The following is a 24,815-nucleotide window of genomic DNA, read 5'->3' as shown; positions in this document are numbered from 1 at the left end:
CATCTTCGACTCAAGGATCACATAACATTGCCTGAGCAAGGGGCTTTAGCTTTAAGAGACGTAAAACAAGTCAACAAATTAATTTAGTGCTGCAGCTGCAGTGTTTGTAATTACAAACACTCACAAAATGCCTCATCTCTCTGTGAAAGCAGCCCCTCAGTGTACGAGCTCATTTTGGAGCGCCTGCTGGTAATTAGACTGCCAATGTTAAGTGGGAGTGAGACAGCGTGCATGGGCAGGTTAACTGCCACTGCTGAACAGTAACTGCCTGTTATCACAGTGGGGAATAAACTCATTGTCTGGAGTGTAATCAAAAAGGACAGCAAACAGATTTATTTTTGGTGTGACCAAAATATGTATCACCACAATAACACCAAACAAATACCTTTAAAGAATCTGCAAATTTAGGCCTATTGTAACACCCACATCTCCTAAATAAGTAATGCTCAACTTCTACATTTTCTCCTTCCTTTCTTTCATGAGGAGACAGGAACTACAGCTTATAGAGCATCTTATAAGGTCAGATGAAAGGAACAGCTGTGGCCTTGCCAATGATTTTATCAAGATTGTTTTCTGTAGGCCTAAATATTGTTTTCAGATATTCAAAAAATGTATATTTGAATAGAAATCTAATAGAGCCATTCTTATTTAAAAGTGAAGTGTTGATCAGGCTGACAATTAAGAGATTCAATATTCAACAGAGCTTTATTGTAAGTCACCTACAACAAAAATGTGGCTGCATCATCATTCAGGTGCTAAGTCTTTCAGAGATATTAAAATACAGCATGAAAAAGCGAAAGTACCAAATATACCACCACAACTATTACTACAACTACTACTAGTGCTACTACTACTACTACTACTGCTACTATATATATTTATATAGCAATGTTCATACAAGAAATGCAGCACCAAGTGCTTTACATGCACTGGGTACTTTGCATGAAAATAGACAGAATGAACATAAAACAAGCCAACAAGCTGATTCAATATACAAGGACATTTTAAAACAGTTTAAAACAAAAAAATAAGATGAAAATAGAAGACACGAGGCATCATAGTTCAATATTAGCAAATATAATTAGCAAAACCATAAATCTTAATTTATAAAAGAATTAAATCATAAAATCGGAAAACCATAATCATAAAATCAAGTAAGATACAATGCGAAATGTTGTGTGAAATGTTAAAAGAAAGAGTTTCAGACCTGTATCAATAAAGTCATGGCTAAAGGCTAAATAGTTTTAGGGTTTAGTTACTCTGCTTTCTTTTGGAAAATGCAATTTGCAAGATATTGCAGGACTATGGTCATTATAGTATAATAGATGTTAAAGTGTGGGATAATATAATATAAAATTGCATATGCCAACTAGGTTTGTTCTACATAACTAATTTCATTTACAAAAAAATGTTATTTTCTGACAACCCAGACTGCCTTGAAAAAATAATTAAAAACTAGTCGATAAAGCAGACAGTAAAACTCTTTTAATGTATTAAAGCTTTCACTTTATAACAGGAAAAAAGAAAAACTGACTGTTGAAGAGACAAACGTGTGGCGTCAAGCTTCACCATGGTTACGGAAACAGCCTCAAGTTGCGCGTGGGGGGCGTGGTGTATCATGGGAAAAAAGTTGGTTGTAAATCAGTTCCAGCGTCGGTGAAAAAGACAACAGACTTTCCTTCAAATAAACACATAAAGGTGGGTAACGAAACGTTTGCAGTTCTTTCAGAATTAGCAAGAGACACTGAATATAAATTATACACTGTGGAGTTAGCTGGTGTACTTGGCGTTAAACGTTCGTAGCACGATAAGCTAAGTTAGCTAGCTAACTAACGCTAGCTGTTAGTTTTGAGTACTAACGTTAGCCTCACTTTACCAACAGTTTTAACGAGCTGTTGACACCAGCACCGGCTAGTTAGATATGTCTGTGTATTATACATCAAAGGTCTGTAGATTAGTCAACAAGCAGATTTCAAACCAAACTTAAGGAAAACATACTCATGTGTCGACCTTTTGTTTTCGAAGCAGATATCGGCTAGCTATGTCTGCAGGGAGGATGCCCAACTGTCCTGCCTCTGCGACCAAGGGCTTTAGCTCGACCCCTGTCAAAAGTACTCAGGGGAAAGAAACCCACACATCAAAGGGGTTGGACGACGACGTCCTATCCGACGACGAAGACACATTCTCTCTGCTGTCTCCCATCTATCATGACAGTTATGATAGTGAGGAGGAGCTGCAGCACAGCCCAGCTCAGCAGACTTCACCCAGGCACAGCAACAGCTCCAGACTCAGCGTTTCACCAGTGAGGTACTGGCATTTCTCAAGCTTTGAGATACATTCTGAACTGAGTCATAGACTGCATAATTCAGACGGACAAGATGTTAGTATGTAGTAGAGTATTTATGATGTACATCTGTTTTTGTTTCAGATGTGAGCTACCAAGAACACCTTCAATGCAGATGATGAATGCAGCTGTGGAGCCTGCAGGCTCACCGACTCTCAGTGCATGGGAAATGTGGCTGGTGAACAAAGCTAAAGCAGACCGTTTCAAATTGGAAAAACAAGCAGAGGAGGCAAGTCACACTTAATTATAATGTATATCAATGTATAACTACGGCACTGGTCACTTTCCTTATGTTCCTTTGCTTTTTGTGTTAACTATAAGCCTAGTCATAGTTTTCACCCTTACTTTAAAAATGTTCTTACCCCCAAACACACTTTATTATTGCATCAAGTCTGAATCTTATAGTAGAACATTTTATATCCCTTGTATTAGGAGCGGTTACGGAAGGAAAAACAAGAACAAGAAGAAAAGGAGCGGGAACAGAAAAAGATTGTCATGGAAGAGAAAATCCAAGAATGGCTAAAGATGAAAAGACAACAGGTACAACTGTTACTTTAAATTCAGTAAAACCACACACAGCAGATTGACTGTAATTTGTCAGAATTTTAATCATGCAATAATGCTACACTACCCAGTGCTCACATGTGAGGTATTTGTTCTTGCAATCTCAGGAGAAGCACGAGCAACTACTAAAACTGAGCAAAAAGGAAGAGGAGACACAGAGGCAGCGGGAGAAACAAAGAGAGATTGAACAGAAAGCTCAACAGAAGTACAAAGACTGGCTGCAGAAGAAGAACCAGGAAAAAATAGAAATGGAAAAGAAGGCAAAAGTAATGTGGATTGTTCTATTAGTTGTCCTGCTTTTAGTGAAAATATTTCAAAGCTCAATGTTTTGTGATTATTGATGAGCAGAAATTACAAGATTGTTATACTTTTGTCTTGACAGGAGGAAGCTGCTCTGAAGGAGGAGCAGGAGAAAGAGCGCCGCAGGAGGGCGGAGGAGAAGTTTAAGGAATGGGTGGCAAAAGCAAATGAAAAAAGCAAAGCAAGTCCAAAATTACCCTCCTACCCCAAAAGTAAGGTCATTTCAGACATCTGGGAATAATGACTAGGCTTTATCAATTTTGGACTAACTGTATCTGAATAAGTGGAAAAATCTTAAACAATAGTAATACTAAGAAGGGCCCCTAAAAGGGTACAAATCTCTGCCATGTGTGTCTGGGTGCATGTGGGTGGGGATCGGGGAGTGCCGTGCAGGGCAGGCTGTCTGTCCAGCTTGTCATGTGTTACAGTAGTAGAACAAAGAAGAGATGTGTCCCTCCTGGCTCCCTTACAGTCAAGTTGGGAGGGATTTATGAATCTCGTACCCTGCCTATCTTTGGTGGATCATAACATATTGGGTATGTAATAAATGTGCAGATTCCTCCGTTCCAAAATGAGACCAAACTTTGCTTTTGATGTCAGTTTTGAGCCATGACAAAGGCCAAAGGGTGGTAGACATTAATACAGATACAAGTGCTGTGTGGGGTGACCCACAAACCGCGGGTGTTCAGGTTGACCTATGGGTCACCTGTTTCAGGTGGGCGTATCATTAAGTGACAAAGCAGCATTCTGAGCAGGTTATTAATAACCTAAAGAAACATTGTGCAGTAGTTTTTGATCAGGAATATCTGTTCAAGTCTGACATATTTAAATCTCTCTGTTAATAATTCCTGCTAAAAATATTTCCCTTTGAGAATATGTAGGCCAAATACTGTGTTCCACCAGCAAGCAAGAGTGTCTCTTTCCACACTGAATCTGTTAAATATGCAATCCTGTAACATCATATAAACAAACCTCATAGGATATCAGCTGTGTGCGCATGATCATACCCTAAGACATAAGCACTTGAAAGATGGGTGTGTACTTGCTGTCTTCTTATGTTTGTATTTTTTTTGTAAGATTATTTTCGTGGGCTTTTTTGCCTTTTAATGACAGGACAGAGAGTGAAATGGGGAGACAGAGAGAGAGTGGGCACTGACATACAGCGCCTCTGTACATGGGGCGCCGGCACTATCCACTACGCTACCGATGCCCCATGTTTGTTCTTTTTTAACAGAAAACATGTTGTATATATTATAGTAAATATTGTGATATTTACTGAAAATGACATACAATATAGTCAACAGCAGGTTGGTTGTTATAAGCAATGCTATTTAGCTTTCAGCTCTGGTTTGCGGGTTGGGTTTGGGTAATTTTTTAACGCATATGTTTGCTGGTTGGGCACAGCGGATTGGCTCTCAGAATGGGCTGGGTTGGTGCAGGTTTTAAAATACCTTGCACTGCTCATCACTTCTTGGTAATGTTTGTTAGCTTCACCAATTCACGGAAGTGGCTTTAGGATTTTTATTTTGTTGATCACCTGCGGCCCATATCAGCTGGGTAAGAGGAGTGAGGAGTCAGTCAATAAAACAGACTTTTCATCACCACAACCATGAGAGATCCATGAACATACAGTCATAAATGTACACAAAAACGTTAGGCTGATGGGTTCTATAGTATGTGAGATTAGCTGCCGATAGACAGACAGATACACACACACACAAGCTCTAACGCATGATCCCCTCCAGGCTTACACCTGGTGGAGATAATTGTTTTATGTTGTTTTTTAGACTGCATCAAATGTGTTTGAATCTTTTTGCTTCATTCTCCTAGCTGATATTTGTTATGTATCAGTTTTGTATTGCTTTAATTTCTTCCAGGTCCCTACGACAAATCCTACCCATCACCCAGCTTCTACAATCCAGTCCCCTGGAAACCGATTCACGTCCCTCCTCCAGAAACATCACAGAACAAGGCATCTGTCAAGAAACCTCAAAAACAAAGAAAAAGCCAACAAAGCCCCGGCACCGTTTTTAGACTGCGAAACTCTGCCAGTGCAGCACAGTTCCTGCAGAGGAGATGACACAGCAGACCAACGTCTTTTACTGATATGGTAGCTTAGCTACGGCTCAGATATGATTTCATCACCGCTCATCCACTCCACCACAGCTTGTGAGCCAAGGCTTGGCTGAATCACAGAAGTATTTCTGTTCTCCAATGTGGATGCAGTAATTAAGCTACCATGTCAAGATTTTGGTTTGTCATATTGTACACTGTGATTTTTTAAGGATGTCTGATTTTTTTGGGAATGATCAAGATTTTTATATGATTATATAAAGATGTTTATGATTTGTTCTGATGCTTAAATGAGCTTTCACACCATAATAATGTCATTGCTAGACATTTAAATCCTGTAGTTTATTTTGTTTTAATACAGGCATTATCTAAGTTCTTTTTCCCTGTTGTTTTTGTCTTATTTGTGCCATCACAACACGTCATACCACACCGCATTTCATTGCATTTAATAAGGCATCAACCACACACAACCACACAACAGAAAGAAGGCGGCTTGTGGTCACAGCCAAAGATAGACCCGGCCTGGTCAAGTGCCCCTCACACTCACACATTGTTCTGTGTCCAGCTGTGCCTTGTTCTTCTGTGGGCTGAGATGACGACAGAACAAGTGAGGGGGTGGACGGAGAGAGGCAGAGAGAGAGACTGATTCAGATTGAGAGCCGTATGCTCATTCTGTGTGAACATCTCACTGTGATCTCAATGTGTGCAGCCTGAGGTAAAATGATTTCAATTACATGTTTTGTTAAGAGCATCCTGTCTTAAACCACATCTTTTCAATGTGTGTTGGTGTTTTGTTCATGCTTACTCTGTGCTTAACACCCCCTTTCTGTTGTTGAGTGCTGTGGAATGTGTTAGTTGACAGTAGTCAGCAAGGGGGCTAATGGTGTGAGGCGTTTTTTACGTGTTCAGAAAACACTGGGGTTCAAAGGACAGCTGTTAAGACAAATGTCAAGTGTTTACATTCTGTCAATTGGAGGTTTAAGCTGTTTGCTCAGGGATATTTGCTCACTGAGTCTTGTAAGCAAAACCTGTATTCATAAAGATAAACAGCTCTGTTCAAAGTCAGCCTCCGGCACGTTGGCTCTCTGTGTACCTCTCGCTTGGTAAAGGGTAAGTCTTACCAGTTAGTTATAAAATCAACTAGAGCTCAAAATGTCTAAATCTATTTATGCATAAGTCAGTACTTTTTGCAATGAACATCTCAGGTCATCAAGTTTTATTTCTGCTTTTCCCAGGTATTGTGATCTGTTACAGAGCCGGAGTAGAAAACTATCCCAAGATGCAGTGGTGCAGGTGGGCTGGCAGTTGGAGATCACACCTACCAGGACAGGTAGGAGGCGTGTCTGTAATTGTATGAGAATGAAAGTGTGGAGGGCACAAGGAGTGACAGTCTAAAGGGCAGCGGTGTGGACTACACTTGTTTAAGACTTAAACAATGCATGCGACAGTGTAGCGTAGACATGGAAACAAGCACAGGATGAAGAAGAAACAAATTTCTGATTCTGATTTTTACTTCCAGGATAGAAAGATGGATTTGAATCCTCTGCTATGGGATCATGTAGTTGATTTTTGAGTTGTTTTCTGAGTATTTGAATGACAGAAGAAGCAAGCTGTTGGAATATAACCTGGATATATCAGAGTATTTCATAATTTGTAGTGTTTTTTTTAAATCTTACTGTGCCAGCTTTACCTGTGGATCACATATATTCAGCTTGAGCCACATGAACTGTCACACTACAGCTGGTATAAATCTGCTTTACCCTTTTTTTTTACTGACAAGGATGTGACTGCTGTTTCTGTAAATAGTCTCAGTTTTTATTGACACAACTTGGAAAGAACCAGTTCTGTTGCATAGAGGCACAGAGGCCTCGGATCTAGTGTTTCAGCCTCAGTGTGTGTTTTCTGTGTATATATTCCTCCCTTCACCATGCAGTCTGCCGGGCCGGAGATTGAGGACTCTTTCGACTTTCTTTTTAAAATCATCCTGGTTGGGGACTCAGATGTGGGGAAGACGTGCGTGGTGCAGAGCTTCAAGTCTGGGATATTCATCGAGAAGCAGCAAAACACCATCGGGGTGGACTTTACTGTTCGCACCCTGGACATCGACGGGAAGAGGGTGAAGGTAAGTGACATGCACCTGCTCTCTTCTCTCTCATTTCAAAGTTCAGTTTTTATCAGACATACACATAAATCACACCTGTTAATGCATAATCATTTCCACATACATTAGGGATCATTTAATTTGATTATTGGTATATTTTATATATCAACAAAAACATTAATGCGTGATCTGTGTTCTTAAAGTTGATCAGTATTTTTTTCCTGATGAGAAAGAGGAGTGGCTAACTGCTTCCTTCAGATGTCATCATCCATGTGTTAGCTTTCTGGGTGTGTTAATTTGTTAACTGCATGCATGTCTTGTTATGCTAATTAGTTTGAGATTCTGTACACACAAGCGTTGCTCAAAGGGACTGAAAACGCTCAGTCACAGCATGTCTGAATGACTTATGAAGTATGTTATGGAGATATTTAACACACATTTTGTAACGTTTTGCAACCATGTAAGTCAGGGATGTCAAACACACCTTAACACACCTGATATTAATGTACTTTTAAAGGCTAAGGGCTGCAAGGTTTCAGGAGTAAGTCAAACAGTGAGCAGCCTACTTCACTGCCTCCGAGGCTTTTCCACACTGAAAAAACAATGAATACTTACTGTGGTCATATTTAAAGATACTGAACATTGTGCAAAAATATTGTCAGTCAGCAGCTTCAGTACAAAAGAATCTGTATCAGACTTCTGTCTTAAAACAAAATTGCCTTCTGCTAAGGCCCTGCCAAAACTCTTGATCTGTAAATGGTTTGTAAGGCAGGGGATAACTATACCTGCTTCCTCAGTATTTTCCACTTAGTTTGTTGTGGTGATGCCAGCATTATTAAGCAGGAGTGGAAATGTATGGCAAAATATGTAATGACAGGGAGTAGTAGACATCTCAGGCTGTTCATAATCTGTTTTGTAAATGGATGAACGTTTTCAGAATGTACCTCTCAACACTAAAAGAAAGTGGAAAATTTGGAGGTATCATTTATAGTCAAGGTTTTACTGGTCTGGCTCTCTTGAAATCAAGTTGACACTCCTGATTTGAGTCACATTGGATTGCTCTGTGTTTTGTGTTTATGCAGATGCAGGTGTGGGACACGGCAGGACAGGAGCGTTTCCGCACAATTACTCAGAGCTACTACCGCAGTGCCCACGGGGCCATGGTGGCCTACGACATCACACGCCGCGCCACGTTTGAATCTGTTCCCCACTGGATCAGGGAGGTGGAGCAGTTTGGAGCTGCCAGCGTGGTGCTGATCCTCATTGGTAAGAGGAGTGAAAATAAGTTGGTCAGTAAACCCTAAATATATATTCCTGGACTCATGGACACAATACACCTGTGATTCTTAACCTTTTTTGTCTGACAGACAATCAGTCTCTCAACCAGTAACTCCAATCATACTCTGGTTTCAGCTTTTATTAGGATCATTCATCAGCTATGGTCCATTTTGGTCTGCAAACTTTTAGAAAATCTAACACAAATTTAGAGAAATGTATTGCTGCAACGTTTTCAGTAAATAACACTGGCATTGTCTTTTCAATTGCCATATGTTTTTTCATCAAAGTAAAATAAACAAAGTGATGGAAATGACTGTTTTGGAAATAATATTTTGTCACATTTTAAAAAAAAAATCCCAAGTTAGCTTGCTAATGTTGTAGCCTTAGCACTAAATATACACAAAATGCACAACATAAAGTGTTGTTTTTCTTAATATTTGCACATTCAAAGGAAATATGAGTTGTTTGGAAATAGCAGTTAATATACATATTATTGATGTAACAGAAATATTACCTTGATTTCCTCTTATTTCAGTTCCCTTTGTGGAGCTAACTGTCCTACTGCCATATGTATATATGTGACATAGCTATTGCTGTGGTTACCAATTATACACACTCTAAAAAAAAAAAACTAAATAAATTTACGTCTTATACAGTGTTGTGGAAATGACCCAGAGGAACAGGTGTTCTTTTTTTTATATATATATAAAATAAAATAATATAAAATAAAATACTAATATATGTTGGTTGGTATTTGTTTTTGTTTTTTTGAACAAAAAATAAAATAAAATAAAATAAACCTAATATATGAACACGATTTTCATATAAGTGAGTATATTTATGTGTCATTTGTATTTTAAGTTAATATGAGATCAATATTAAAATCAAAATTAAGCAGGGTTGAATGTCCAAAATCTGACTCAGGGACAAAGGAAATGTTGCAAAAACCACACACAGAAAGCCACTTTTTATAAAACAAAAATAATGACAGCTCTATAATTTAATTTTTATATTTTCTGACAGGGACTCAATTGTTCAGATAGTTGAAGAGTCAATGTAAACTGAAAATCTTTATCTTTGGGTTTTGGACTGTCGGTCTGTTCAGATGAAACAATCAGTCAATTAAACAATACATCAACTAACAGGAAATTACACGACTATTTTGATAATCAATTTAATGTTTAGGATATTTTTTAAGCAAATCTGCTGAATATTATCTGGTTCCAGCTTCCTAAGTGTAAGGATTTGATGCTTTTGCTTGTCACGTCTATCTGAATGAGTACTAAATATTTTGGGGATTGTACTGTTAGTCAGAGAAAACAAGTGATATAAATACAGTCAGGTCCATAATTATTTGGACAATGATACAGTTGTCATCATTTTGGCTCTGTACACCACCACAATGGGTTTTAAATGAAACAATGAATACCTGCTTAAAGTGCAGACTCTCAGCTTTCATTTAAGGCTTTTTTCAAAAATGTAGTATGAACCGTGTAGGAATGACAACCATTTCTTCACACAGTCCCCCAACTTTAAGGGCTCATAAGTATTTGGACAAACTAACATAATCATCAATTAAACAGTCAGTTTTAATACTTGGTTGCAAATCCTTTACAGTCAATGACTGTCTGAAGTGTTGGACACATAGGCATCATCAGATGCTGGGTTTCTTCCCTGGTGATGCTCTGCCAGCCCTTTACTGCAGCTGTCTGCACTTCCTGCTTGTGTTTTGGGTGTTTTGCCCTCAGTTTTGGCTTCAGCAAGAGAAACGCATGCTCAATTGGATTCAGGTCAGATGATATGACTTGACCATTGCAGAACATTCCACTTCTTTGCCTTAAAAATGTCTTTGGTTGCTTTTGCAATATGCTTCATGTCAATGTCCAACTGCACTGTGAAGCATCGTCCAATGATGATGACCAAAGACATTTTGTCGTCAGAACATTCAGCTCTAAATAACATCATAGTTGCACAGATACCTGCTCCACTTTTGTTTTCAACACTTCCTGTTTGTCGTTGCAGGTAACAAGTCAGACCTTCAGGCTCAGAGGCAGGTGTTGTTCGAGGACGCGTGCACTCTGGCAGAAAACAACAGTGTGCTGGCTGCTCTGGAAACCTCAGCCAAGGAGGCTCAGAACGTCGAGGCGGCCTTCATCCTCATGGCCAGGGAGCTGCTGGCGCGCAACGGCATGACCATGATAGATGAGATTTCCCAAGACTCGTCTCAGTTTATGTTAAGTAACAGCTCCCACCCTGTTCACGGTGCTGCGTCTTCAGATAAAAAGTGTGGATGCTGAACGGACTGAAGTGGGGATGTATTGTTGTAGTTTAGGAGAGACTACTTATGTTGCATTGTGTGAGTGTGTGAAAGTTTTGTACACATTGACTTTTAATATTTATAGTTAGTAGATTCAGTAACGTTTAAATCACAGTTGCGTATTTTGTAATTTTCTCCTGAGGATAACTGCTGCTGAGTGTGACAGTGACTGGTGCAAGTCTGTACTAAGACTGTACTACAGTATACACAATTTTTCAGTGGACAAGCAACTCTGTGTCTTTTTCATCCTTTTTAATCGTTCCTTTGCACAGTATGGCTTTTTCAAGTACATTACCACAGTTTTAACGTACATTTTAAGTCGTTTGCAAATCACACTTAGTGAGACCTGTCAGTTACAAATATAACAAACCAGCAATTTGTGTAATTTTCGATGGTGCTGCAACTGCAAATACAGTCTTTCCTCCCACAAAAGTCCTCTTTTACAGACGCATATAAAACATTCATTATTTAACCATTTAACAGACAAATAGCACCTTTTTTCCATTCCTGTTGAAACTGTGATATCATTCTGTATCGTTCTAACAGTTTTTACAAATTAATACTAAAATAAAATTACCCTACTCTTGATTGAGGTTAAAATCAAAACCAATGAGGTACTAAAATTAAACCTGGAAACTTAATCTCATTGGCATTAGTGGTTACGCATTCACCCTACCTTAAAAACAAATCAAGCTGAAATATGATAGCAGTAAAAACAAACACCAGGACTGGACTAGTTAAGACCTGCTGGGGTGGGGGTGCATTTTAAAAAGGCAAGATGATCCAGTTAGGTAGAAAGTTGTGCGAAGAATAAAATCCATCTTTATCTGGACAATATGTCACAGGTGAACCGGCAGATGTGTTTTTATAGAGCTCTCTCTAAATCGATCTGAACATTATCCAGTTTAAGGTGTAACTCTCTTTTAACTCTCACCCATGAACTTACAGATTCTCCATAAAAGTCAGAGTGTAGTAAAAATACATGTAACTCAACACCCAGACACTTCTTAATCCATGAGCGTTAAAAAAAGAGAAAGCTGATACGGACTGTCGTACAAAGGCAAGAAAAGACACACGAAGCAGTAGATAAACTTGACATATACAGGTAGTACGTAGTGCCATTGGAAACAATGATGTGTGTGTGTGCATGACTGATTTAAAATGGGTGTAACTTTCCTACATCTAGTGTTAAAACTGCATTTTTATTGCTTTTTGTAGCTTATTCTGTGGCACTTTATAAAAATCTCTAAGAACAACAAGCCACTGAAACAGCCACACCTCCCCTGTGATGATCAGGGGCATAAACAAACAAAACACTCTAGTTTTTTTATACTACCAGTTAAGGGTCATTAGAGCTGTTCACTGGACGGCTGTGAGATGAAGCCACAGTTTGAGAGCCACTCATCCTACTCCAGAGGCCAGCCTTCCTGCTGAAACACCAGCTCCACTGCCTCCTTCACATCCTGCACCACAAAGGATGGCTGCAAGAGGACGGGGTCGAAGCGGAAGTCCCTGTGACCGTGGAAGATTTGCTGCTCTGTAACAGTGTGCGTTGTGTCCGAGGGCAGCTCCTGCTGGTCTCTGCTGTATACTCCCGTGCACACCAACATGGAGCTGCACCCCTCGGGGAGGTCCTCCTCTGCCCCGAACACACTTGACGCTCCACCTAGTTCTGATGATGTCATTTTTTGGGCATCTACGGTTTCTGCCAAGGGATCTACACCTCCTCCGCCACTCGTTGCCTGCATTTGGGCCTTGGTGCGCCGAGAAGCCTGAAGGTAGCGGTTGTAGAGGTTGGCGCCGTATATATCAGCCATGGGGTTATCACTATAAAAAGAGATGGAGTGACAACACATTAAAAGGAGCTTTTACTTCAAATCAAAGTTTTTGTGTCAGACAAAAGGACAAACAGCAAAATTCTTAAAGATGAAGTTGGTAACCTTTATAAATAGTTAAAGTGTTTATAACTTTGTCATAACTTTTAAAGCTGTCAGAGACAGATAGTCTCTACCGCAGCTCATGGAAAACAACCAATCAGAGTCGGGGAGTTTGTAACGCAGCTGTCAATCATGTCAACCACAGCTCGTGAACTGCAGTCAAACTAGGCAGCTCTGATCAAATATTAATCCAGATTCTGTTCTGCAGAATCTGCAGTTGCCTATTTCTGTCCTAAAATGTTTTCAGAAACGTACGTTTGTGTACTGTTAAGCTGTAAAATGAGAAGGTTTTGCTCCAGGCTGTGTGTTCGGCTGCACTGTTTCCAAAATGGTGTCTGGGTCAAAAGCTTTCTCATTTTACAGCTAAACAGTACACTAAAATGTTTATATATCTGAGGCCACGAATAGGCAATGTAGTAATAAAATTCATATTTGATCAGCGCTGCCTAGTTTCACAGTTTGACCGCAGTTCCCCAGCTGGCACCGGACATCAGTATGATGTCAGAAAGATGCTGGACTCTTATGTCAGACAGAATTTAAATTTTGGTTGCAATGAAAATGGGGTTGGCAATATTTTAAATGTCTAATGACATCAGAAGTTCATGTGTGGACGTTTACATTATGACGTTTTGCAGACGTTGGGTTTTGTTCTCTATACCTTACGACTAACTGTTGTTATTCTACATTATGATGAAGTTTGCATAAGACGTATGGATGTTGGATTTCGATTCCTTAAGAACGCACAAACTAACAAAATATCAACCTCATATGTGGTCAGTGGGCAGCACGGTGGTGCAATGGTTAGCATTGTCACCCGAGTTTGTCAGTGTGGGTTTACGCCGGCTTCCTCCCACAGTCCAAAGACATGCACGTCAGGTTAACTGGTGATTCTATATTTGCCATAGGAGTCAGTGTGTGTGTGTGAGCATGAATGTATGCCTGTCTCTATGTGTTAGCCCTGTGATAGTCTGGCAACCTGGATAGGCTCCAGACCCTCCGCAACCCCCAACAGGATACGTGGTTATGGAAAATTAAGAAATTAATGTATGTGGTCAGTATTCTACGTCAAATTTATGTCGGCATTAGACACTGTCCTGACGTTAGGTTTTGGTCATCCGATGTCACAACTTAAATTCAACCAGCTATCAACTTCTAATGACATTGGTGTCCAGCTGGGTCACAAGTTGTGACTGATATATGATTATATATGACTGACAGCTGCATTAGAGACTCCTCAGCTCCGATTGGTTGTTTTCATTCATGTGCGGTAATACCATTACAAGCACTACAAGGCAGAAGAATCATAAACAGAGGGACATGATTTTCTTCACGTATTATCTGTCTTGTACCGCTGTGTCAATGTCATGTCAGTAGATCTAACAAAAAGTTATTTTTCTTAAAATGACCAACTACAGCTTTAAGTGTCAAATGTGGGATTAAAAATCCAGAGTTGACTGAGTCGCTCACCCTATAGCATACAGCCTCTTCACAGGTGTGTTCCAGCCAAGTGTCTCAGCTTGCTGTCTAATCAGCAGCTCAGCGTAGTTATAAGTCACCACGCTGGGTTTCCCGATCAGAGCCTTGTACTTCAGCTCATTGCCTGTGATCTTCTTATACAAGCTCTCCAAGCACACCAGGAACATACCGTGACCAAACCTACGAAACAGGGACGTTCAGTATAATAACACTTTTAATAATGTTTAAGGGTGTGTGTTTTTGACACCCACACATACTGTACCTTGGATTCTTCGCCTCGGCCATCCACAGCAGGTCCATGTTACAGGCCAGGACGGGGATGTGAGGGTACTGCTGCGAACTCCAGGTATTTTCTGGGTTTCCATTTGTCAGGAGCACATCAACAATAAGCTGGAGGTTGGTCTCCCATCTGATTGGCTCACCAAATAAGATGACAGCTATAGCAACAAACAGGTGACGGAAATAATAAAAAAGCCAGCCATACTGTACCTGATTTCATAATTATGAAGCGTTACACTTATAGCTACAATGAATGCGTGTGTACACATACCGTCTATTGGCCGTAAGCCTTTGGTGGGGGGAATCTGTAAGACATCATACACGAATTGATAAGATGTTTCACTCATCTGTAACTGAACATAAACTGGCTCCAACATTAATAGTACTTACACTGCCTTTGGGCCTTCTGTCGTGATCGACGACATCTAGAAGAGGATATGCCTCCCTGAGCATATCTATAGTAATAACATCCTGAAAACCCAGGCTGAAGTTTGGTGGATTTAAGTCAAACAAAGGTGATGAAAATGATGAGACACAAAACACACACATGAAGGAAATACTTCTGTCTAACAAAAGAATCACAGATAGCACCTACTTGCAATGGGAACGTTTCATTCTGTAATTTGTTTCCTGAGGTATAAACTAATATATTTCTTTATACATTGGGAAGTTATTGGTGGGTTATTCTGAGATTTGTTCAGAAAAGAAAGCAAGAATGGAAATCCAAGGCTTCAAACATCCACATGTCTTAAATGAATGACAAACCCTACGTGGGAAAAACAGAAAATCCCTCATGACAGATAAAAACAGCGTTAGAAATCTATGAAAGGGCCTCACTGAGACAGTCGGACAGCAAAACGAACAAAGGGCACACAGATTAAAAACTGATAACAAAGTGGAATGTGAACAAAAATAAACTGAATCAACAGAACATGCAACCTTCTAAGGTCAACATCCAAAGAGAGTCCAGAAACCCCTGCTGAGTCCCTGATTTAAGACAGGATACTTGTGAGCGACCTCCTCCACAGGACCCTGTCCCGACACCAGCACGCGCATTTTGTGGAACTGGGTAAACATTCGCAGAGGACTGTGGGACAGCATCACCTGGTCTGGAGACACCTGAGGGGAAAAAAGATCAATATCAGAGATCAAAACACAAAACAAATCAAGCTGAGGTGCAAGTTGATGTTAAATGTCCACTTTACCTCCACATCAAGCATTTCTGACAGATGCTCTGCTTTGGTCTGCCTCATGCAATTCCCAGCATTGGTGACAAACACCACAGGCACCTTGTATTTCCCATTGCGGTCCACCAGGTTCCTGAAGACCTGCTTGGCTCCAAGGATTGGCGTCCTGCCCCGCACCAGCACCCCATCTATGTCAAAGAGGAGCCCGAAGGAGCCGGAGCCCTGAGGAGGGAGCTGGGCCAGAGAGAGGTGGCATGTACAAGATAAAAAACATAGGGTGTTCATTAACTTGCTGTGATACTACAGGCAGAGCACTTGTTATAATCTCTTCACTTCAGACACAGTGAACTGAATTGAGACTTTGTTCCCAGAGTATATAAATTATACACCACAGTTTTATAGGAGAAGATAATTCACTGATAAGTGAACAGTGTGAATAAGATAGTAATAACTGAGGTTGTAAATGTGTGGTGAGCCAAACGCAACAGTGAGGTAATCAACAGTGTGTGCTGTGATTAGCTTCAGCGTGTTTCTTTCCTGCAGTCACATTTCTTCTCATTCAAAGTGGACACACATAAAGTGAAACAGCCAGCTGTGATAAAGACAAACAGTACATGTCTCCATTCATCTCCATCTTAATTTAAACAGTTTGAATAAGGTATCCACTTACATGGCTATAATTTCGTGAGGTCGAAGGCGAGGTGACAACCAGTTTTGCAGCTCCTTCGCAGCTTGTTTTCAGCAGCTGCCAACCGGTTTTTAAGGACCTCACTCTCTGCATTTCTCCACAGTCCAGGCACTTGCGCACAGAAGCCGGGTAAACAACACACAAAACTGAGCTAGCTTTAGCTTTAGCTAAGCTATCGGTAACTGTCTACTTAGCAAATGTGGCGGCTGAAGAAATGGGTCATGGTATGTCAAACAATACGAGCCGGTCAATACTTAACTATGTACTATCTCCTCATGCTGCTGGTGAAGCTGCCTCCATTCAGTACACAGAAACAGCAACCTCTGACTACACAGTATGAGCATGCGCAGTTCCGTTTACATACCGGAAACACTTGGGCTTGTTCATGATTGCAGTTTTTGTAAAATTGAAACTGAATCAATTACTAAATTATTCTTAATTGAAACTTAACTGCAACATTTCAAACATGAACGCTTTTGATTTCAATATTATAAACATAACTTAAACTTAAACGTAAGATGTCATAATACATTATGTTTGAGTGTATTGTAGTAATATTCATAAATGAAAATAAAGTCAGGTGAAACTGATTGTAATTGTGGTTTACTGGGGCTATTTCACACATGCTGGTTTTCCTGTTAACTCTTATAACCTACATAGTTTATATATTAGTAGTTTTTAGTATTTATAAAGCACCTCTTATAAAAGAAATGCTGCACAAAGTGCTTTACAATAAGGGCATTATAAGCAGTGAGACTTAACTTGAAAATAGACATCATAAGTAAAAATAAAAAGTAAAAATCATAAAATCAAGTAAAATACAATATTTTAAAAGAGTTAAAATATTAAAAGAGTAGCGTGAAGTGTAAAAAGAAAGAGTGTTAGACCTATACTTGGAAAGTCAGAGCTAGTTAAAGGCTTAAGTGAAGGAACAGAAACAAGTTCAGACAAAACTTTTTCCCTGATGAAAATTGTGCCATTTTTTTGACAGGTAACAGGTTATTATTTGTAGTTAACACCATGATATAATGTTATAACTGGAGCAGTGATCACTAAGTATTTCCAGACATATGTTAGAAAAAGCACAGATGTAAATAATAAAATGAGTGATGGCTGAATTTAACATGTAGATGCTTCAGTTTGAGGGTCCTCATACTGTACATGCCAACTCACATCACACTGTCACTGCTTAGTTGGACACTTGAATAAAACAGATCCATCATTCATGTCTCCTGTGAAAAAGCCTGTCGCTGTGTGTAGAATTAATTCAAGTAAACAACCGGGTGGTCAGTCATTTAAAATCACTGTAGCAAAACATCTTTATTAGGCCAAAGTACAAATCATACATAACATTAACTATACATTTCAGTGATACACACAGTAGCACAGACATTTGTAACTGGGACAAACCTCACATAGATTGTCCTCTATATGCAGAATGTAAACAGCACAGTCCAGTCCTCAGCTGAATCTCAGCTCATTTTCCAGTCCATAGATCTTAGCCTTCAGCGCCATCAGCTCACCCTGAACCTTCTTCGTCCTGCTGTTGGTCTGACGTACCTCATGCAGAATGGCTAAGTCCTGATTGGGCCCAATATTCAGAGTAACCTGAAACAGTGGATACATATACATCAGGTTAAACGGGTTAAATATTAACCACAATATCAGCAGCAAGCAAGGCTGAATGCCGCAATCGTCAAACTATTTCTCTCTGTATTTTTCTTTAGGAAGGAATAATGACCTTGAGGAGTTGTTTTTCTACGTCCTTGAATTTCTGCCTGAGGTTCTTCAGGTCTGTCTTGAAGCCCTCCACCTCCATGGCTCTCCTCTTCTCCAGCGCCTCATAACGCTGAGTCATCAGCTGAAGACGCTTGGCCATTTTGTCTGAACGCTCCTGCACACATAAAGATATCAGTGACGAGAAACTTGAGGCTCGCCATAAAATATAAACAATCAATCAGAGATATGTATGAAGATTTTACAGACATAAGCACTGGTCCAACTGTGGTACCTTAAATATTTCCCTGCCCACATCACCCTCCTCTCTGATTTGGCACAGTTCTGTTTCCATTGCAGTACACTGCTCCCTGTACATCTCTGCCAGACGGTGGGCTTGCTTCAGATCCTCCTGCATTGCCTGATGACATAGATTAATTTATAAAGTACATAAAAAACATAAATAAAATAAAAAACAGGAAAGATTGTCTTCAGAAAAAAATAAACAAATATTACTTTTAGCTCCTCCTTGTGTGTCTTCTGTATCTCTGGCTGAAGCCGGAGAAGCGGGGCTGTGCTGCTGCTGGGCTGCCACGTTCGGCCCGGCTCTGCACCAGCAGACCCAGTCTTCCTCAGACGGTTGTGGCAGGTGTCCAGCTCCCTCAGCAGCCGGTCCTTCTCCACCATCCAGCTCTTCTCATGAGTCCGTGTGTCAAACTTTAGCTGTAAGAAATCTTTGGTGCTCTCATACAACAGGTTCTGGGTTCGCTGGAGCCTGAGGGGTCACATGTGAGAAGAATGGCGAGTTACACATTGAAGTGAGGCTAATGAATGGATTTCTTATCATTAAAAGTGATGAGTATAACCACAGAGAAATGTAAAATAAGTCATGATCCATCTTTCATAACATGAAAGAGGGTGTTGAAAGAACACCATTCCTAAAATACACTCAGCTGTAGGTAGTACAGTAGTGGTGAACAACAAAAAACACAGACTCACTTGTCAGTCAGAGCTGTGATTCGCTCCTCATCTCTCTGCCGTTGTGCCTGTGCCTCCTCTGTTTTAATCCGTCGATCCTCCAGCAGAGACTCTACCTGCTCTTTAGCCAGACGGGTCTGTTCCTCCATCTGAGCCTGCAGAGCCTCCACCTGAAACATCACCCACAAAAATAATAGCTTGAAGCACTCATCACCAAAACCATGGAGACAGGAGAAACATCCATTTGTTAGACATTTCGGTCATAAAAAGGACTACTGACTTGTGATGTGTAAGTATATTTGTGAGAAATTCCAACGCATAAATCCCATTACCTGCATTCAGGAAGTGGACACCTGGACCTACCTGTAGCAACAACGTCTGGTTATCATTCTTGTATTGTTCCAGGCTCTCTCCATTTACCCTGTCTGCTGATTTTGTTCTCCTGCTACTCTCTGCTGAAACAGACATGAACAGACATCAACACTGAAATATTTCTTTAATCATTAGACAAAATGTAAATAATAATAAATGTAGAAAAGGCATTTGCAAAAAAATGTTTTCAAACCTTTCCTGGTTGAAGCAGGTCTTAACTTTGTTGGCCTAAGATTGAGATGTTCCTCCAAGCTGGACTCAACGTTCCTCTGTGTGACAGTGACCTGAAATACAGTGATGATATACAGTCATCTTCAAAACATTGATTTTATCTTGTCTTGTCTTTTTTTCCTGGCACACACCACTGATTTCACATTTGAATAAACTCATTTTTTGTTAACCCACAAAGAAAGAGAAAACTTTCATATTTGTTCTAGTTTTATTGTAATTGATAAATGTGACGGAGTGGAAGCAATTTATAGGCTCTATACAGCACAGGTAAATGGCAGAAATAAGCAATGAGTATTCCCTCATCAGTTTGCTTATATGTGGAACAAAATACAGTAATGACACTCAATGAAAAATCAGTTTCAAAATGTAGGAAAATGACATTGTTGTGACGTAATGGGTTAGTCAACTTTTTTCCACTGCAGATATTTGGAAAAATACAGGTATAACTAATCACATAAACACGGTCTCTGTTCCATGTAGGTGTACATGCATTTATAGGGTGGTTAATTGCACCTGTGTGTTACAAGTCAGGATGTTATTTCTATAACCAGATATCTGCATATGTATGCACAATCTGAAGGCAACAGGACAAGATCTTGATATCAGAAGCTTTCTGGTTTCTGTTTATACTCTGAGTAGTACTTATAAAACACATGCCGATAAAAGGTCCATGTGGAGAGCAAGAGGGGTTGAATACATTGGTTGAAATACTCGCTGTTGCCCCCCAGAGGCTTATCGTTGTAGGACTGATAGCTGATGGGTTCAGAAATTGATGATGGGGTTAACATCTGTACCTTGTGAGGAGGTTCCCGGTGGAAATATGTGATCTCTCCTGCGTCAGGACCCACAAGGGCAAGAAGGTGCTGGATCTTCTTCCTGTCCTCTAGCTCCCTGTACAACAGTGACTTAGGTTAGATAATTCCATGTACAGAGGTGCTAAGGAAAAAATCTGATAACACAATACTGCAGAGACATATTAAAGGCTCTGCACACCTATACAAGCTGATTAGACCTCTGTCAGTCAAGAACAGTGTGCATGTCTGTACAGCCTTTTGAAGAGGTCTGATCAGCGAGTAAAACACCTGTATGGATACACCATGGGTATGTAAGGACTTAAAATAATCATAAGTAATATAGGTATAACTACAAACATTAATGATGCTTCCAATCCATTAAAGTGTCACAGTGCACCCTGTCAGTGATTAAACATGCATTATAGCAGAGTTATTACAGAGTCATGGATCTGGAACACCTAAATGGAAAGAAGCCCCCATTAATGTTGTTAATTACACCTGCGCTTCACCTCCTAACAAGTTAAAATATCTGCTGGTTTCATCATTAACCATGCACCCACCTGATCTTAAGTCGGTCATTTTCTGCATAAAGCCGAAGAGACTGTTCTCTCTCTTGGAAAAGGTAGACCTGCATGTCACTCAGTGCGTTTTGCAGCTCTGCAATCTCTCCCTCGCGCTGTCGTACCTCCCACTGTAGTTTATGCTGAGAGGATATTAAAGATGGAGACGAGATCAATAAAAACCAGCAAATATACCCTCCCATACCTGAAAAGCAACGTTACATACAAAGCAATCACATACGACTCCTAGCTGCATCTCACCTGGTCCTCTGTGATGCCTTTGTACTTCTCCAGCATCTGCAGCAGCTCCTCGTGTTCTCCGTCAAACTGGGCGATCTTCTGTCTGTAGAACTCCAGTAGCTCCCTGGAAGGACGCAGGTGAGCCAGCCGCTCATTGATGGGGGGAAGTGGGGAGTCAGGCTCTCGACCAGGGGTACGCCTGTTGGCTCTGAAGTATAAAAAAAAAGTCCTGTGCATAAGCAGTATATATTTTCAGCAAATTTTAGAAACAGCGGTACTGAATGATTACCCAGGCAGTTAAACCCACTTACTGAGTGAGACTAAATCCATGCGGGATAATCAGACTTAGGACTGTAACAGTGGGGAACCAGACTATAAGTCTAAGCTTCATTCGGGGAGATTACAGTTAAAAGCATTACGTCCTCTTCACAATGGACACTCTCAGTGCTACAACAAATTTTCTCTTGCAGACAGACCACAAAAAACTGTGTGTCCTCCTGTGTGTTGACTGTATAATCTCACCTGTGTGGTGTTGCATCTTTTGTTGGAGATCCCATCTCAGCACAAAACACTGAAAACAAAAGTGAAAAGATAAGTGGCTGTCACTAATACCAAAAAAAGTTTTGATATTGGAAGTTGAAGAATTCTGTAGCCAACTCAATAACAACAAGCCACACAGACAAAGATGTGCATATCAAGTAAGGTGAGCAGGAGCCAGCTATATATAGAATACACATGTTAACACAGAGATGTCATCTAGGGGGTGCCCCTGTGAGAAACTGTTATTAGCTAAATATATTATATATTAGGGTTTGTTATTTATGAGAGGAAACGGTGTGGTGCAAAGAAGGGGGAGGCATGTCAAATATTTTTTTAGCACCCCCTCCTCTTTAGTTTGGCTTTGGGGAGGGGCCCACTGGCAGGTTTGGAAAGTATGTTTTCTTTAAAAATCACCAAAATTACAGCATTTACAACAGAAAAACAGAAATGATAGTTAGATTTTAAAATTTGTGACATTTTTGGACACATCATGAACAACCAACGCTTCCCTCTGAAAAAAAAAAAAGATAAAAAAAAAAAACATAACCAAATCTCTTTATTGTCCCAAACAGGAAATGTGTTTTGGGCACATAGTGCGACATAGCTGCATGGCAGATACAACGATTATATACAAACAAGACACAGAGTAGACAACGCTGTAGTACAGCAAGACGCAGATTTGAATAACATAATTGTGCAATCAGGACTACTGGATGAAATGAATACATCATCTTCATCATAACAGGTAGGGCTAAAAGAATAAAAGCTCCTCAAGGTTGCACTAGCCCAGGAGATAATCATAAAAAGTGCAATAAAAACTGTAATATAAGTAGTGCAAATAAAATACAGTAGTGCAAATTAAACTGTTGCAAATAAAAACTGAAGTGCGAGTACGAACATATCAAAGTGTGCAACAGGTCAATAGCCACAATAGCAGCACTGCAGGGCCAACAATGAAGAGAGTGGCATAACCAAAAGAACATTACAGGAAGAAGAAAAACAATATATATGAGAGAGGTGTGAGGTACACCTTGTTAAAATTTGGCAAAAAAAAAGAGTTTGCACTGACTAACAGGTATGCACAACAAGAGTGGGAAACTGAGGGTTTTTAAACTCCAGAATTTGTTCTTCAACTTTTAGTTTTAAAAATCTGACAACTAATTTAAGATGGTGGGAGGGTCGTGGATTTTCTGCAAGTCACTCTGGGAACCTCAAGGAAAATATCTGTAGCTTTGAGGAGGAGGAGGGTTAAAAAATAAATAAAAAACAAAACAATATAAAGCCATCCCCCAGCCATCCCTTCTTCTGACAAGTAAAGAACAGTCCCTTACAAGACGGTTGCCATATTTTACACTCATTAAGATTGTTATAGGTTCTTGTTTTATGCATTTTCTTTGTTTCATCTTGCTAAATCAGTGATGTGTAGTCTCAGCTGTAACAAATATCACTTGAGTTCCAAGGAAATCCATAATATTTTTAATTCGAAACTATTTTTGATCAGTGTTTTATGTTATAAAACACTGAATAAACGAATATAATTACTAAACAATTCTTGGTGGGATTTGCCAATAATCCCGAAGAGGTGTCTGGATATAGCTGTTAGGTTATGGTCTGTGCAGGACAAGTAACAGGTAAGTTAGTAAAATGTGTAACACACACAGTACAAAACAACCTGATGTTCACCCTGCATTTCAGTTGCCATTAATTGGGCGCCAGGGGGAGCGGGACGTTTAAAAACTAAGTCTACTAAGCTTTGAAGTTGCACTTTTTAAAGCTTTAAACACATGTTCAGTCAAAAGACAACTCGACTCAGTTGTGTACACAGAAGTTATAGCGTCACTAACGTTATATGAGAAACACAAAATAAACACTTCCATTCCCTTTGCAAATATAACATTTGTCTCTGTCATGATATGCTGATAGTTAAACTACAGATTTAGCGAACATGAAGTCACCAAATAACAGTGTAACAATATAGTTATAATAATTCTATCTCTGGTGTTTTTACTTACATACTAGTACATTTTACATACCCACAGTTTCCCAAAACACACACCTCTTCGGTCAGGGCAGCAGAGTTGTTCGTTGCTATCAAGCTTTTGAAACCCGGAAGTCTACGCCTCTTTTTCTTCTTCGTGGGAAATTGGAGCGAAGTTGGAGTTATGTTGCCCTCCAGTGACGGACTAAGCTACTGTGTGAATTGATGAAACAAGAAAATAACCACATAACTTGTAATGTCACTCATGAGGCAGTCAGGGTAAGCTGAAGTTTTTTGCGATTAAAGTAAGAGTCAACCATGACCAAGGTACCTTTTAACCGTTTGTTTTCTGGGAATAACTGACACAATCAGAAACCAGAAACAAGTAAAAGGTACCTTGGTCGTCAACCATGATAATGATGTTAGGGAGGCCATTAAAGGGTTTTTTCAGAGTAAAACGTTCTTTCAAGTTGGTGCAGCGATTTTTATCGGTTTAAAATGTTTTTATGTAATACAAACATTTTCTAGTTAAACTAATGGCCTAAATAACTAGCGTTAATTATCTTAAGGACGGGCAACAAATTATATGCCGAGACATAGCCTTTAAATAGGAATATGTCTATCACCGGTTCTGTGTTAGTTCGCTGAAAAGCGGAAGGGAAGACGTATATCCCTTCAAAATAAAAGCCCGAGTTAGGAATGTTTGGAGAACAAAAATGAAACAAAAATAACATTGTTACTTGAGAGTACGATAAACTATGCCCTTTTAAAAGTTTACCTTGGCTGTATTCATTACGCCAGCTATTTTATCCGCATTAATGATTACCTTGTCATAAAAATCCAACCGGAAGTTGTTATTTTA

General features: G+C 39.8%; 4 protein-coding genes across 9 annotated transcripts; 2 read left to right on the top strand and 2 right to left on the bottom strand.

The window, feature by feature from the left end:
• The first annotated feature begins 1,605 nt into the window (after nucleotides 1-1,605).
• On the top strand, nucleotides 1,606-5,656 carry ccdc34 (coiled-coil domain containing 34). The gene is made up of 7 exons (XM_033635311.2): nucleotides 1,606-1,698; nucleotides 2,029-2,307; nucleotides 2,429-2,573; nucleotides 2,777-2,884; nucleotides 3,016-3,174; nucleotides 3,291-3,420; nucleotides 5,086-5,656. Exons 2-7 carry the CDS (start codon nucleotides 2,042-2,044, stop codon nucleotides 5,286-5,288), a joined length of 1,011 nt encoding a protein of 336 aa, XP_033491202.2. The 5' UTR covers nucleotides 1,606-1,698; nucleotides 2,029-2,041; the 3' UTR covers nucleotides 5,289-5,656.
• A 145-nt stretch (nucleotides 5,657-5,801) lies between these two features.
• On the top strand, nucleotides 5,802-11,207 carry rab19 (RAB19, member RAS oncogene family). 3 transcript variants are annotated; one of them, XM_033635314.2, is made up of 5 exons: nucleotides 5,802-5,996; nucleotides 6,517-6,611; nucleotides 7,215-7,403; nucleotides 8,465-8,648; nucleotides 10,683-11,207. In XM_033635314.2, the coding sequence occupies exons 2-5, from the start codon at nucleotides 6,561-6,563 to the stop codon at nucleotides 10,955-10,957; spliced, it is 699 nt and encodes a 232-aa protein (XP_033491205.1). In that variant the 5' UTR covers nucleotides 5,802-5,996; nucleotides 6,517-6,560; the 3' UTR covers nucleotides 10,958-11,207. The 3 variants fall into 3 exon arrangements, with proteins under 3 accessions (XP_033491205.1, XP_033491206.1, XP_033491204.1); XM_033635315.2 differs by lacking the exon at nucleotides 5,802-5,996 and adding an exon at nucleotides 6,017-6,391; XM_033635313.2 differs by lacking the exon at nucleotides 5,802-5,996 and having other exon boundaries at nucleotides 6,427-6,611.
• On the bottom strand, nucleotides 9,737-16,885 carry hdhd5 (haloacid dehalogenase like hydrolase domain containing 5). Its single transcript, XM_033635310.2, has 8 exons — nucleotides 16,527-16,885; nucleotides 15,875-16,090; nucleotides 15,676-15,788; nucleotides 15,060-15,153; nucleotides 14,941-14,974; nucleotides 14,653-14,827; nucleotides 14,382-14,570; nucleotides 9,737-12,804 (listed from the first exon to the last, which is right to left on the bottom strand). The coding sequence occupies exons 1-8, from the start codon at nucleotides 16,635-16,637 to the stop codon at nucleotides 12,384-12,386; spliced, it is 1,353 nt and encodes a 450-aa protein (XP_033491201.2). The 5' UTR covers nucleotides 16,638-16,885; the 3' UTR covers nucleotides 9,737-12,383.
• Nucleotides 16,886-17,845: 960 nt separating this feature from the next.
• On the bottom strand, nucleotides 17,846-24,123 carry ccdc77 (coiled-coil domain containing 77). 4 transcript variants are annotated; one of them, XM_033634777.2, is made up of 12 exons: nucleotides 24,032-24,123; nucleotides 21,958-22,006; nucleotides 21,457-21,643; nucleotides 21,196-21,338; nucleotides 20,636-20,732; nucleotides 19,804-19,894; nucleotides 19,602-19,693; nucleotides 19,260-19,408; nucleotides 18,777-19,035; nucleotides 18,556-18,681; nucleotides 18,286-18,438; nucleotides 17,846-18,152 (listed from the first exon to the last, which is right to left on the bottom strand). In XM_033634777.2, the coding sequence occupies exons 2-12, from the start codon at nucleotides 21,990-21,992 to the stop codon at nucleotides 18,006-18,008; spliced, it is 1,479 nt and encodes a 492-aa protein (XP_033490668.1). In that variant the 5' UTR covers nucleotides 21,993-22,006; nucleotides 24,032-24,123; the 3' UTR covers nucleotides 17,846-18,005. The 4 variants fall into 4 exon arrangements, with proteins under 4 accessions (XP_033490668.1, XP_033490667.1, XP_033490670.1 ...); XM_033634776.2 differs by having other exon boundaries at nucleotides 24,009-24,103; XM_033634779.2 differs by having other exon boundaries at nucleotides 19,602-19,690; nucleotides 24,009-24,103.
• Nucleotides 24,124-24,815: the final 692 nt, after the last annotated feature.

The sequence above is a fragment of the Epinephelus lanceolatus genome, chromosome 5 (assembly GCF_041903045.1).
Source record: "Epinephelus lanceolatus isolate andai-2023 chromosome 5, ASM4190304v1, whole genome shotgun sequence".
NCBI classification, from domain to species: domain Eukaryota; kingdom Metazoa; phylum Chordata; class Actinopteri; order Perciformes; family Serranidae; genus Epinephelus; species Epinephelus lanceolatus.
Note: the sequence above shows the minus strand (reverse complement) of the source record. Positions and strands in the feature narration are given on the sequence as shown.

Coding starts and splice junctions, on each gene's coding strand:
- ccdc34 (XM_033635311.2), top strand. CDS start 2,042: ATGTCTGCAGGGAGGATGCCCAACTGTCCTGCCTCTGCGACCAAGGGC. Junction 2,574..2,776: donor TGGAAAAACAAGCAGAGGAG/GCAAGTCACACT, acceptor CCCTTGTATTAG/GAGCGGTTACGGAAGGAAAA. Junction 3,175..3,290: donor AAATGGAAAAGAAGGCAAAA/GTAATGTGGATT, acceptor TTGTCTTGACAG/GAGGAAGCTGCTCTGAAGGA.
- rab19 (XM_033635313.2), top strand. CDS start 6,450: ATGCATAAGTCAGTACTTTTTGCAATGAACATCTCAGGTCATCAAGTT. Junction 7,404..8,464: donor TCGACGGGAAGAGGGTGAAG/GTAAGTGACATG, acceptor GTGTTTATGCAG/ATGCAGGTGTGGGACACGGC. Junction 8,649..10,682: donor CGTGGTGCTGATCCTCATTG/GTAAGAGGAGTG, acceptor TTGTCGTTGCAG/GTAACAAGTCAGACCTTCAG.
- hdhd5 (XM_033635310.2), bottom strand. CDS start 16,637: ATGCAGAGAGTGAGGTCCTTAAAAACCGGTTGGCAGCTGCTGAAAACA. Junction 16,091..16,526: donor CCTCACGAAATTATAGCCAT/GTAAGTGGATAC, acceptor TCTCTGGCCCAG/CTCCCTCCTCAGGGCTCCGG. Junction 15,789..15,874: donor CAGAAATGCTTGATGTGGAG/GTAAAGTGGACA, acceptor TTTTCCCCTCAG/GTGTCTCCAGACCAGGTGAT.
- ccdc77 (XM_033634777.2), bottom strand. CDS start 21,992: ATGGGATCTCCAACAAAAGATGCAACACCACACAG. Junction 19,694..19,803: donor ACCTGCTTCAACCAGGAAAG/GTTTGAAAACAT, acceptor TGTCTGTTTCAG/CAGAGAGTAGCAGGAGAACA. Junction 18,439..18,555: donor TGGGCAGGGAAATATTTAAG/GTACCACAGTTG, acceptor TTATGTGTGCAG/GAGCGTTCAGACAAAATGGC.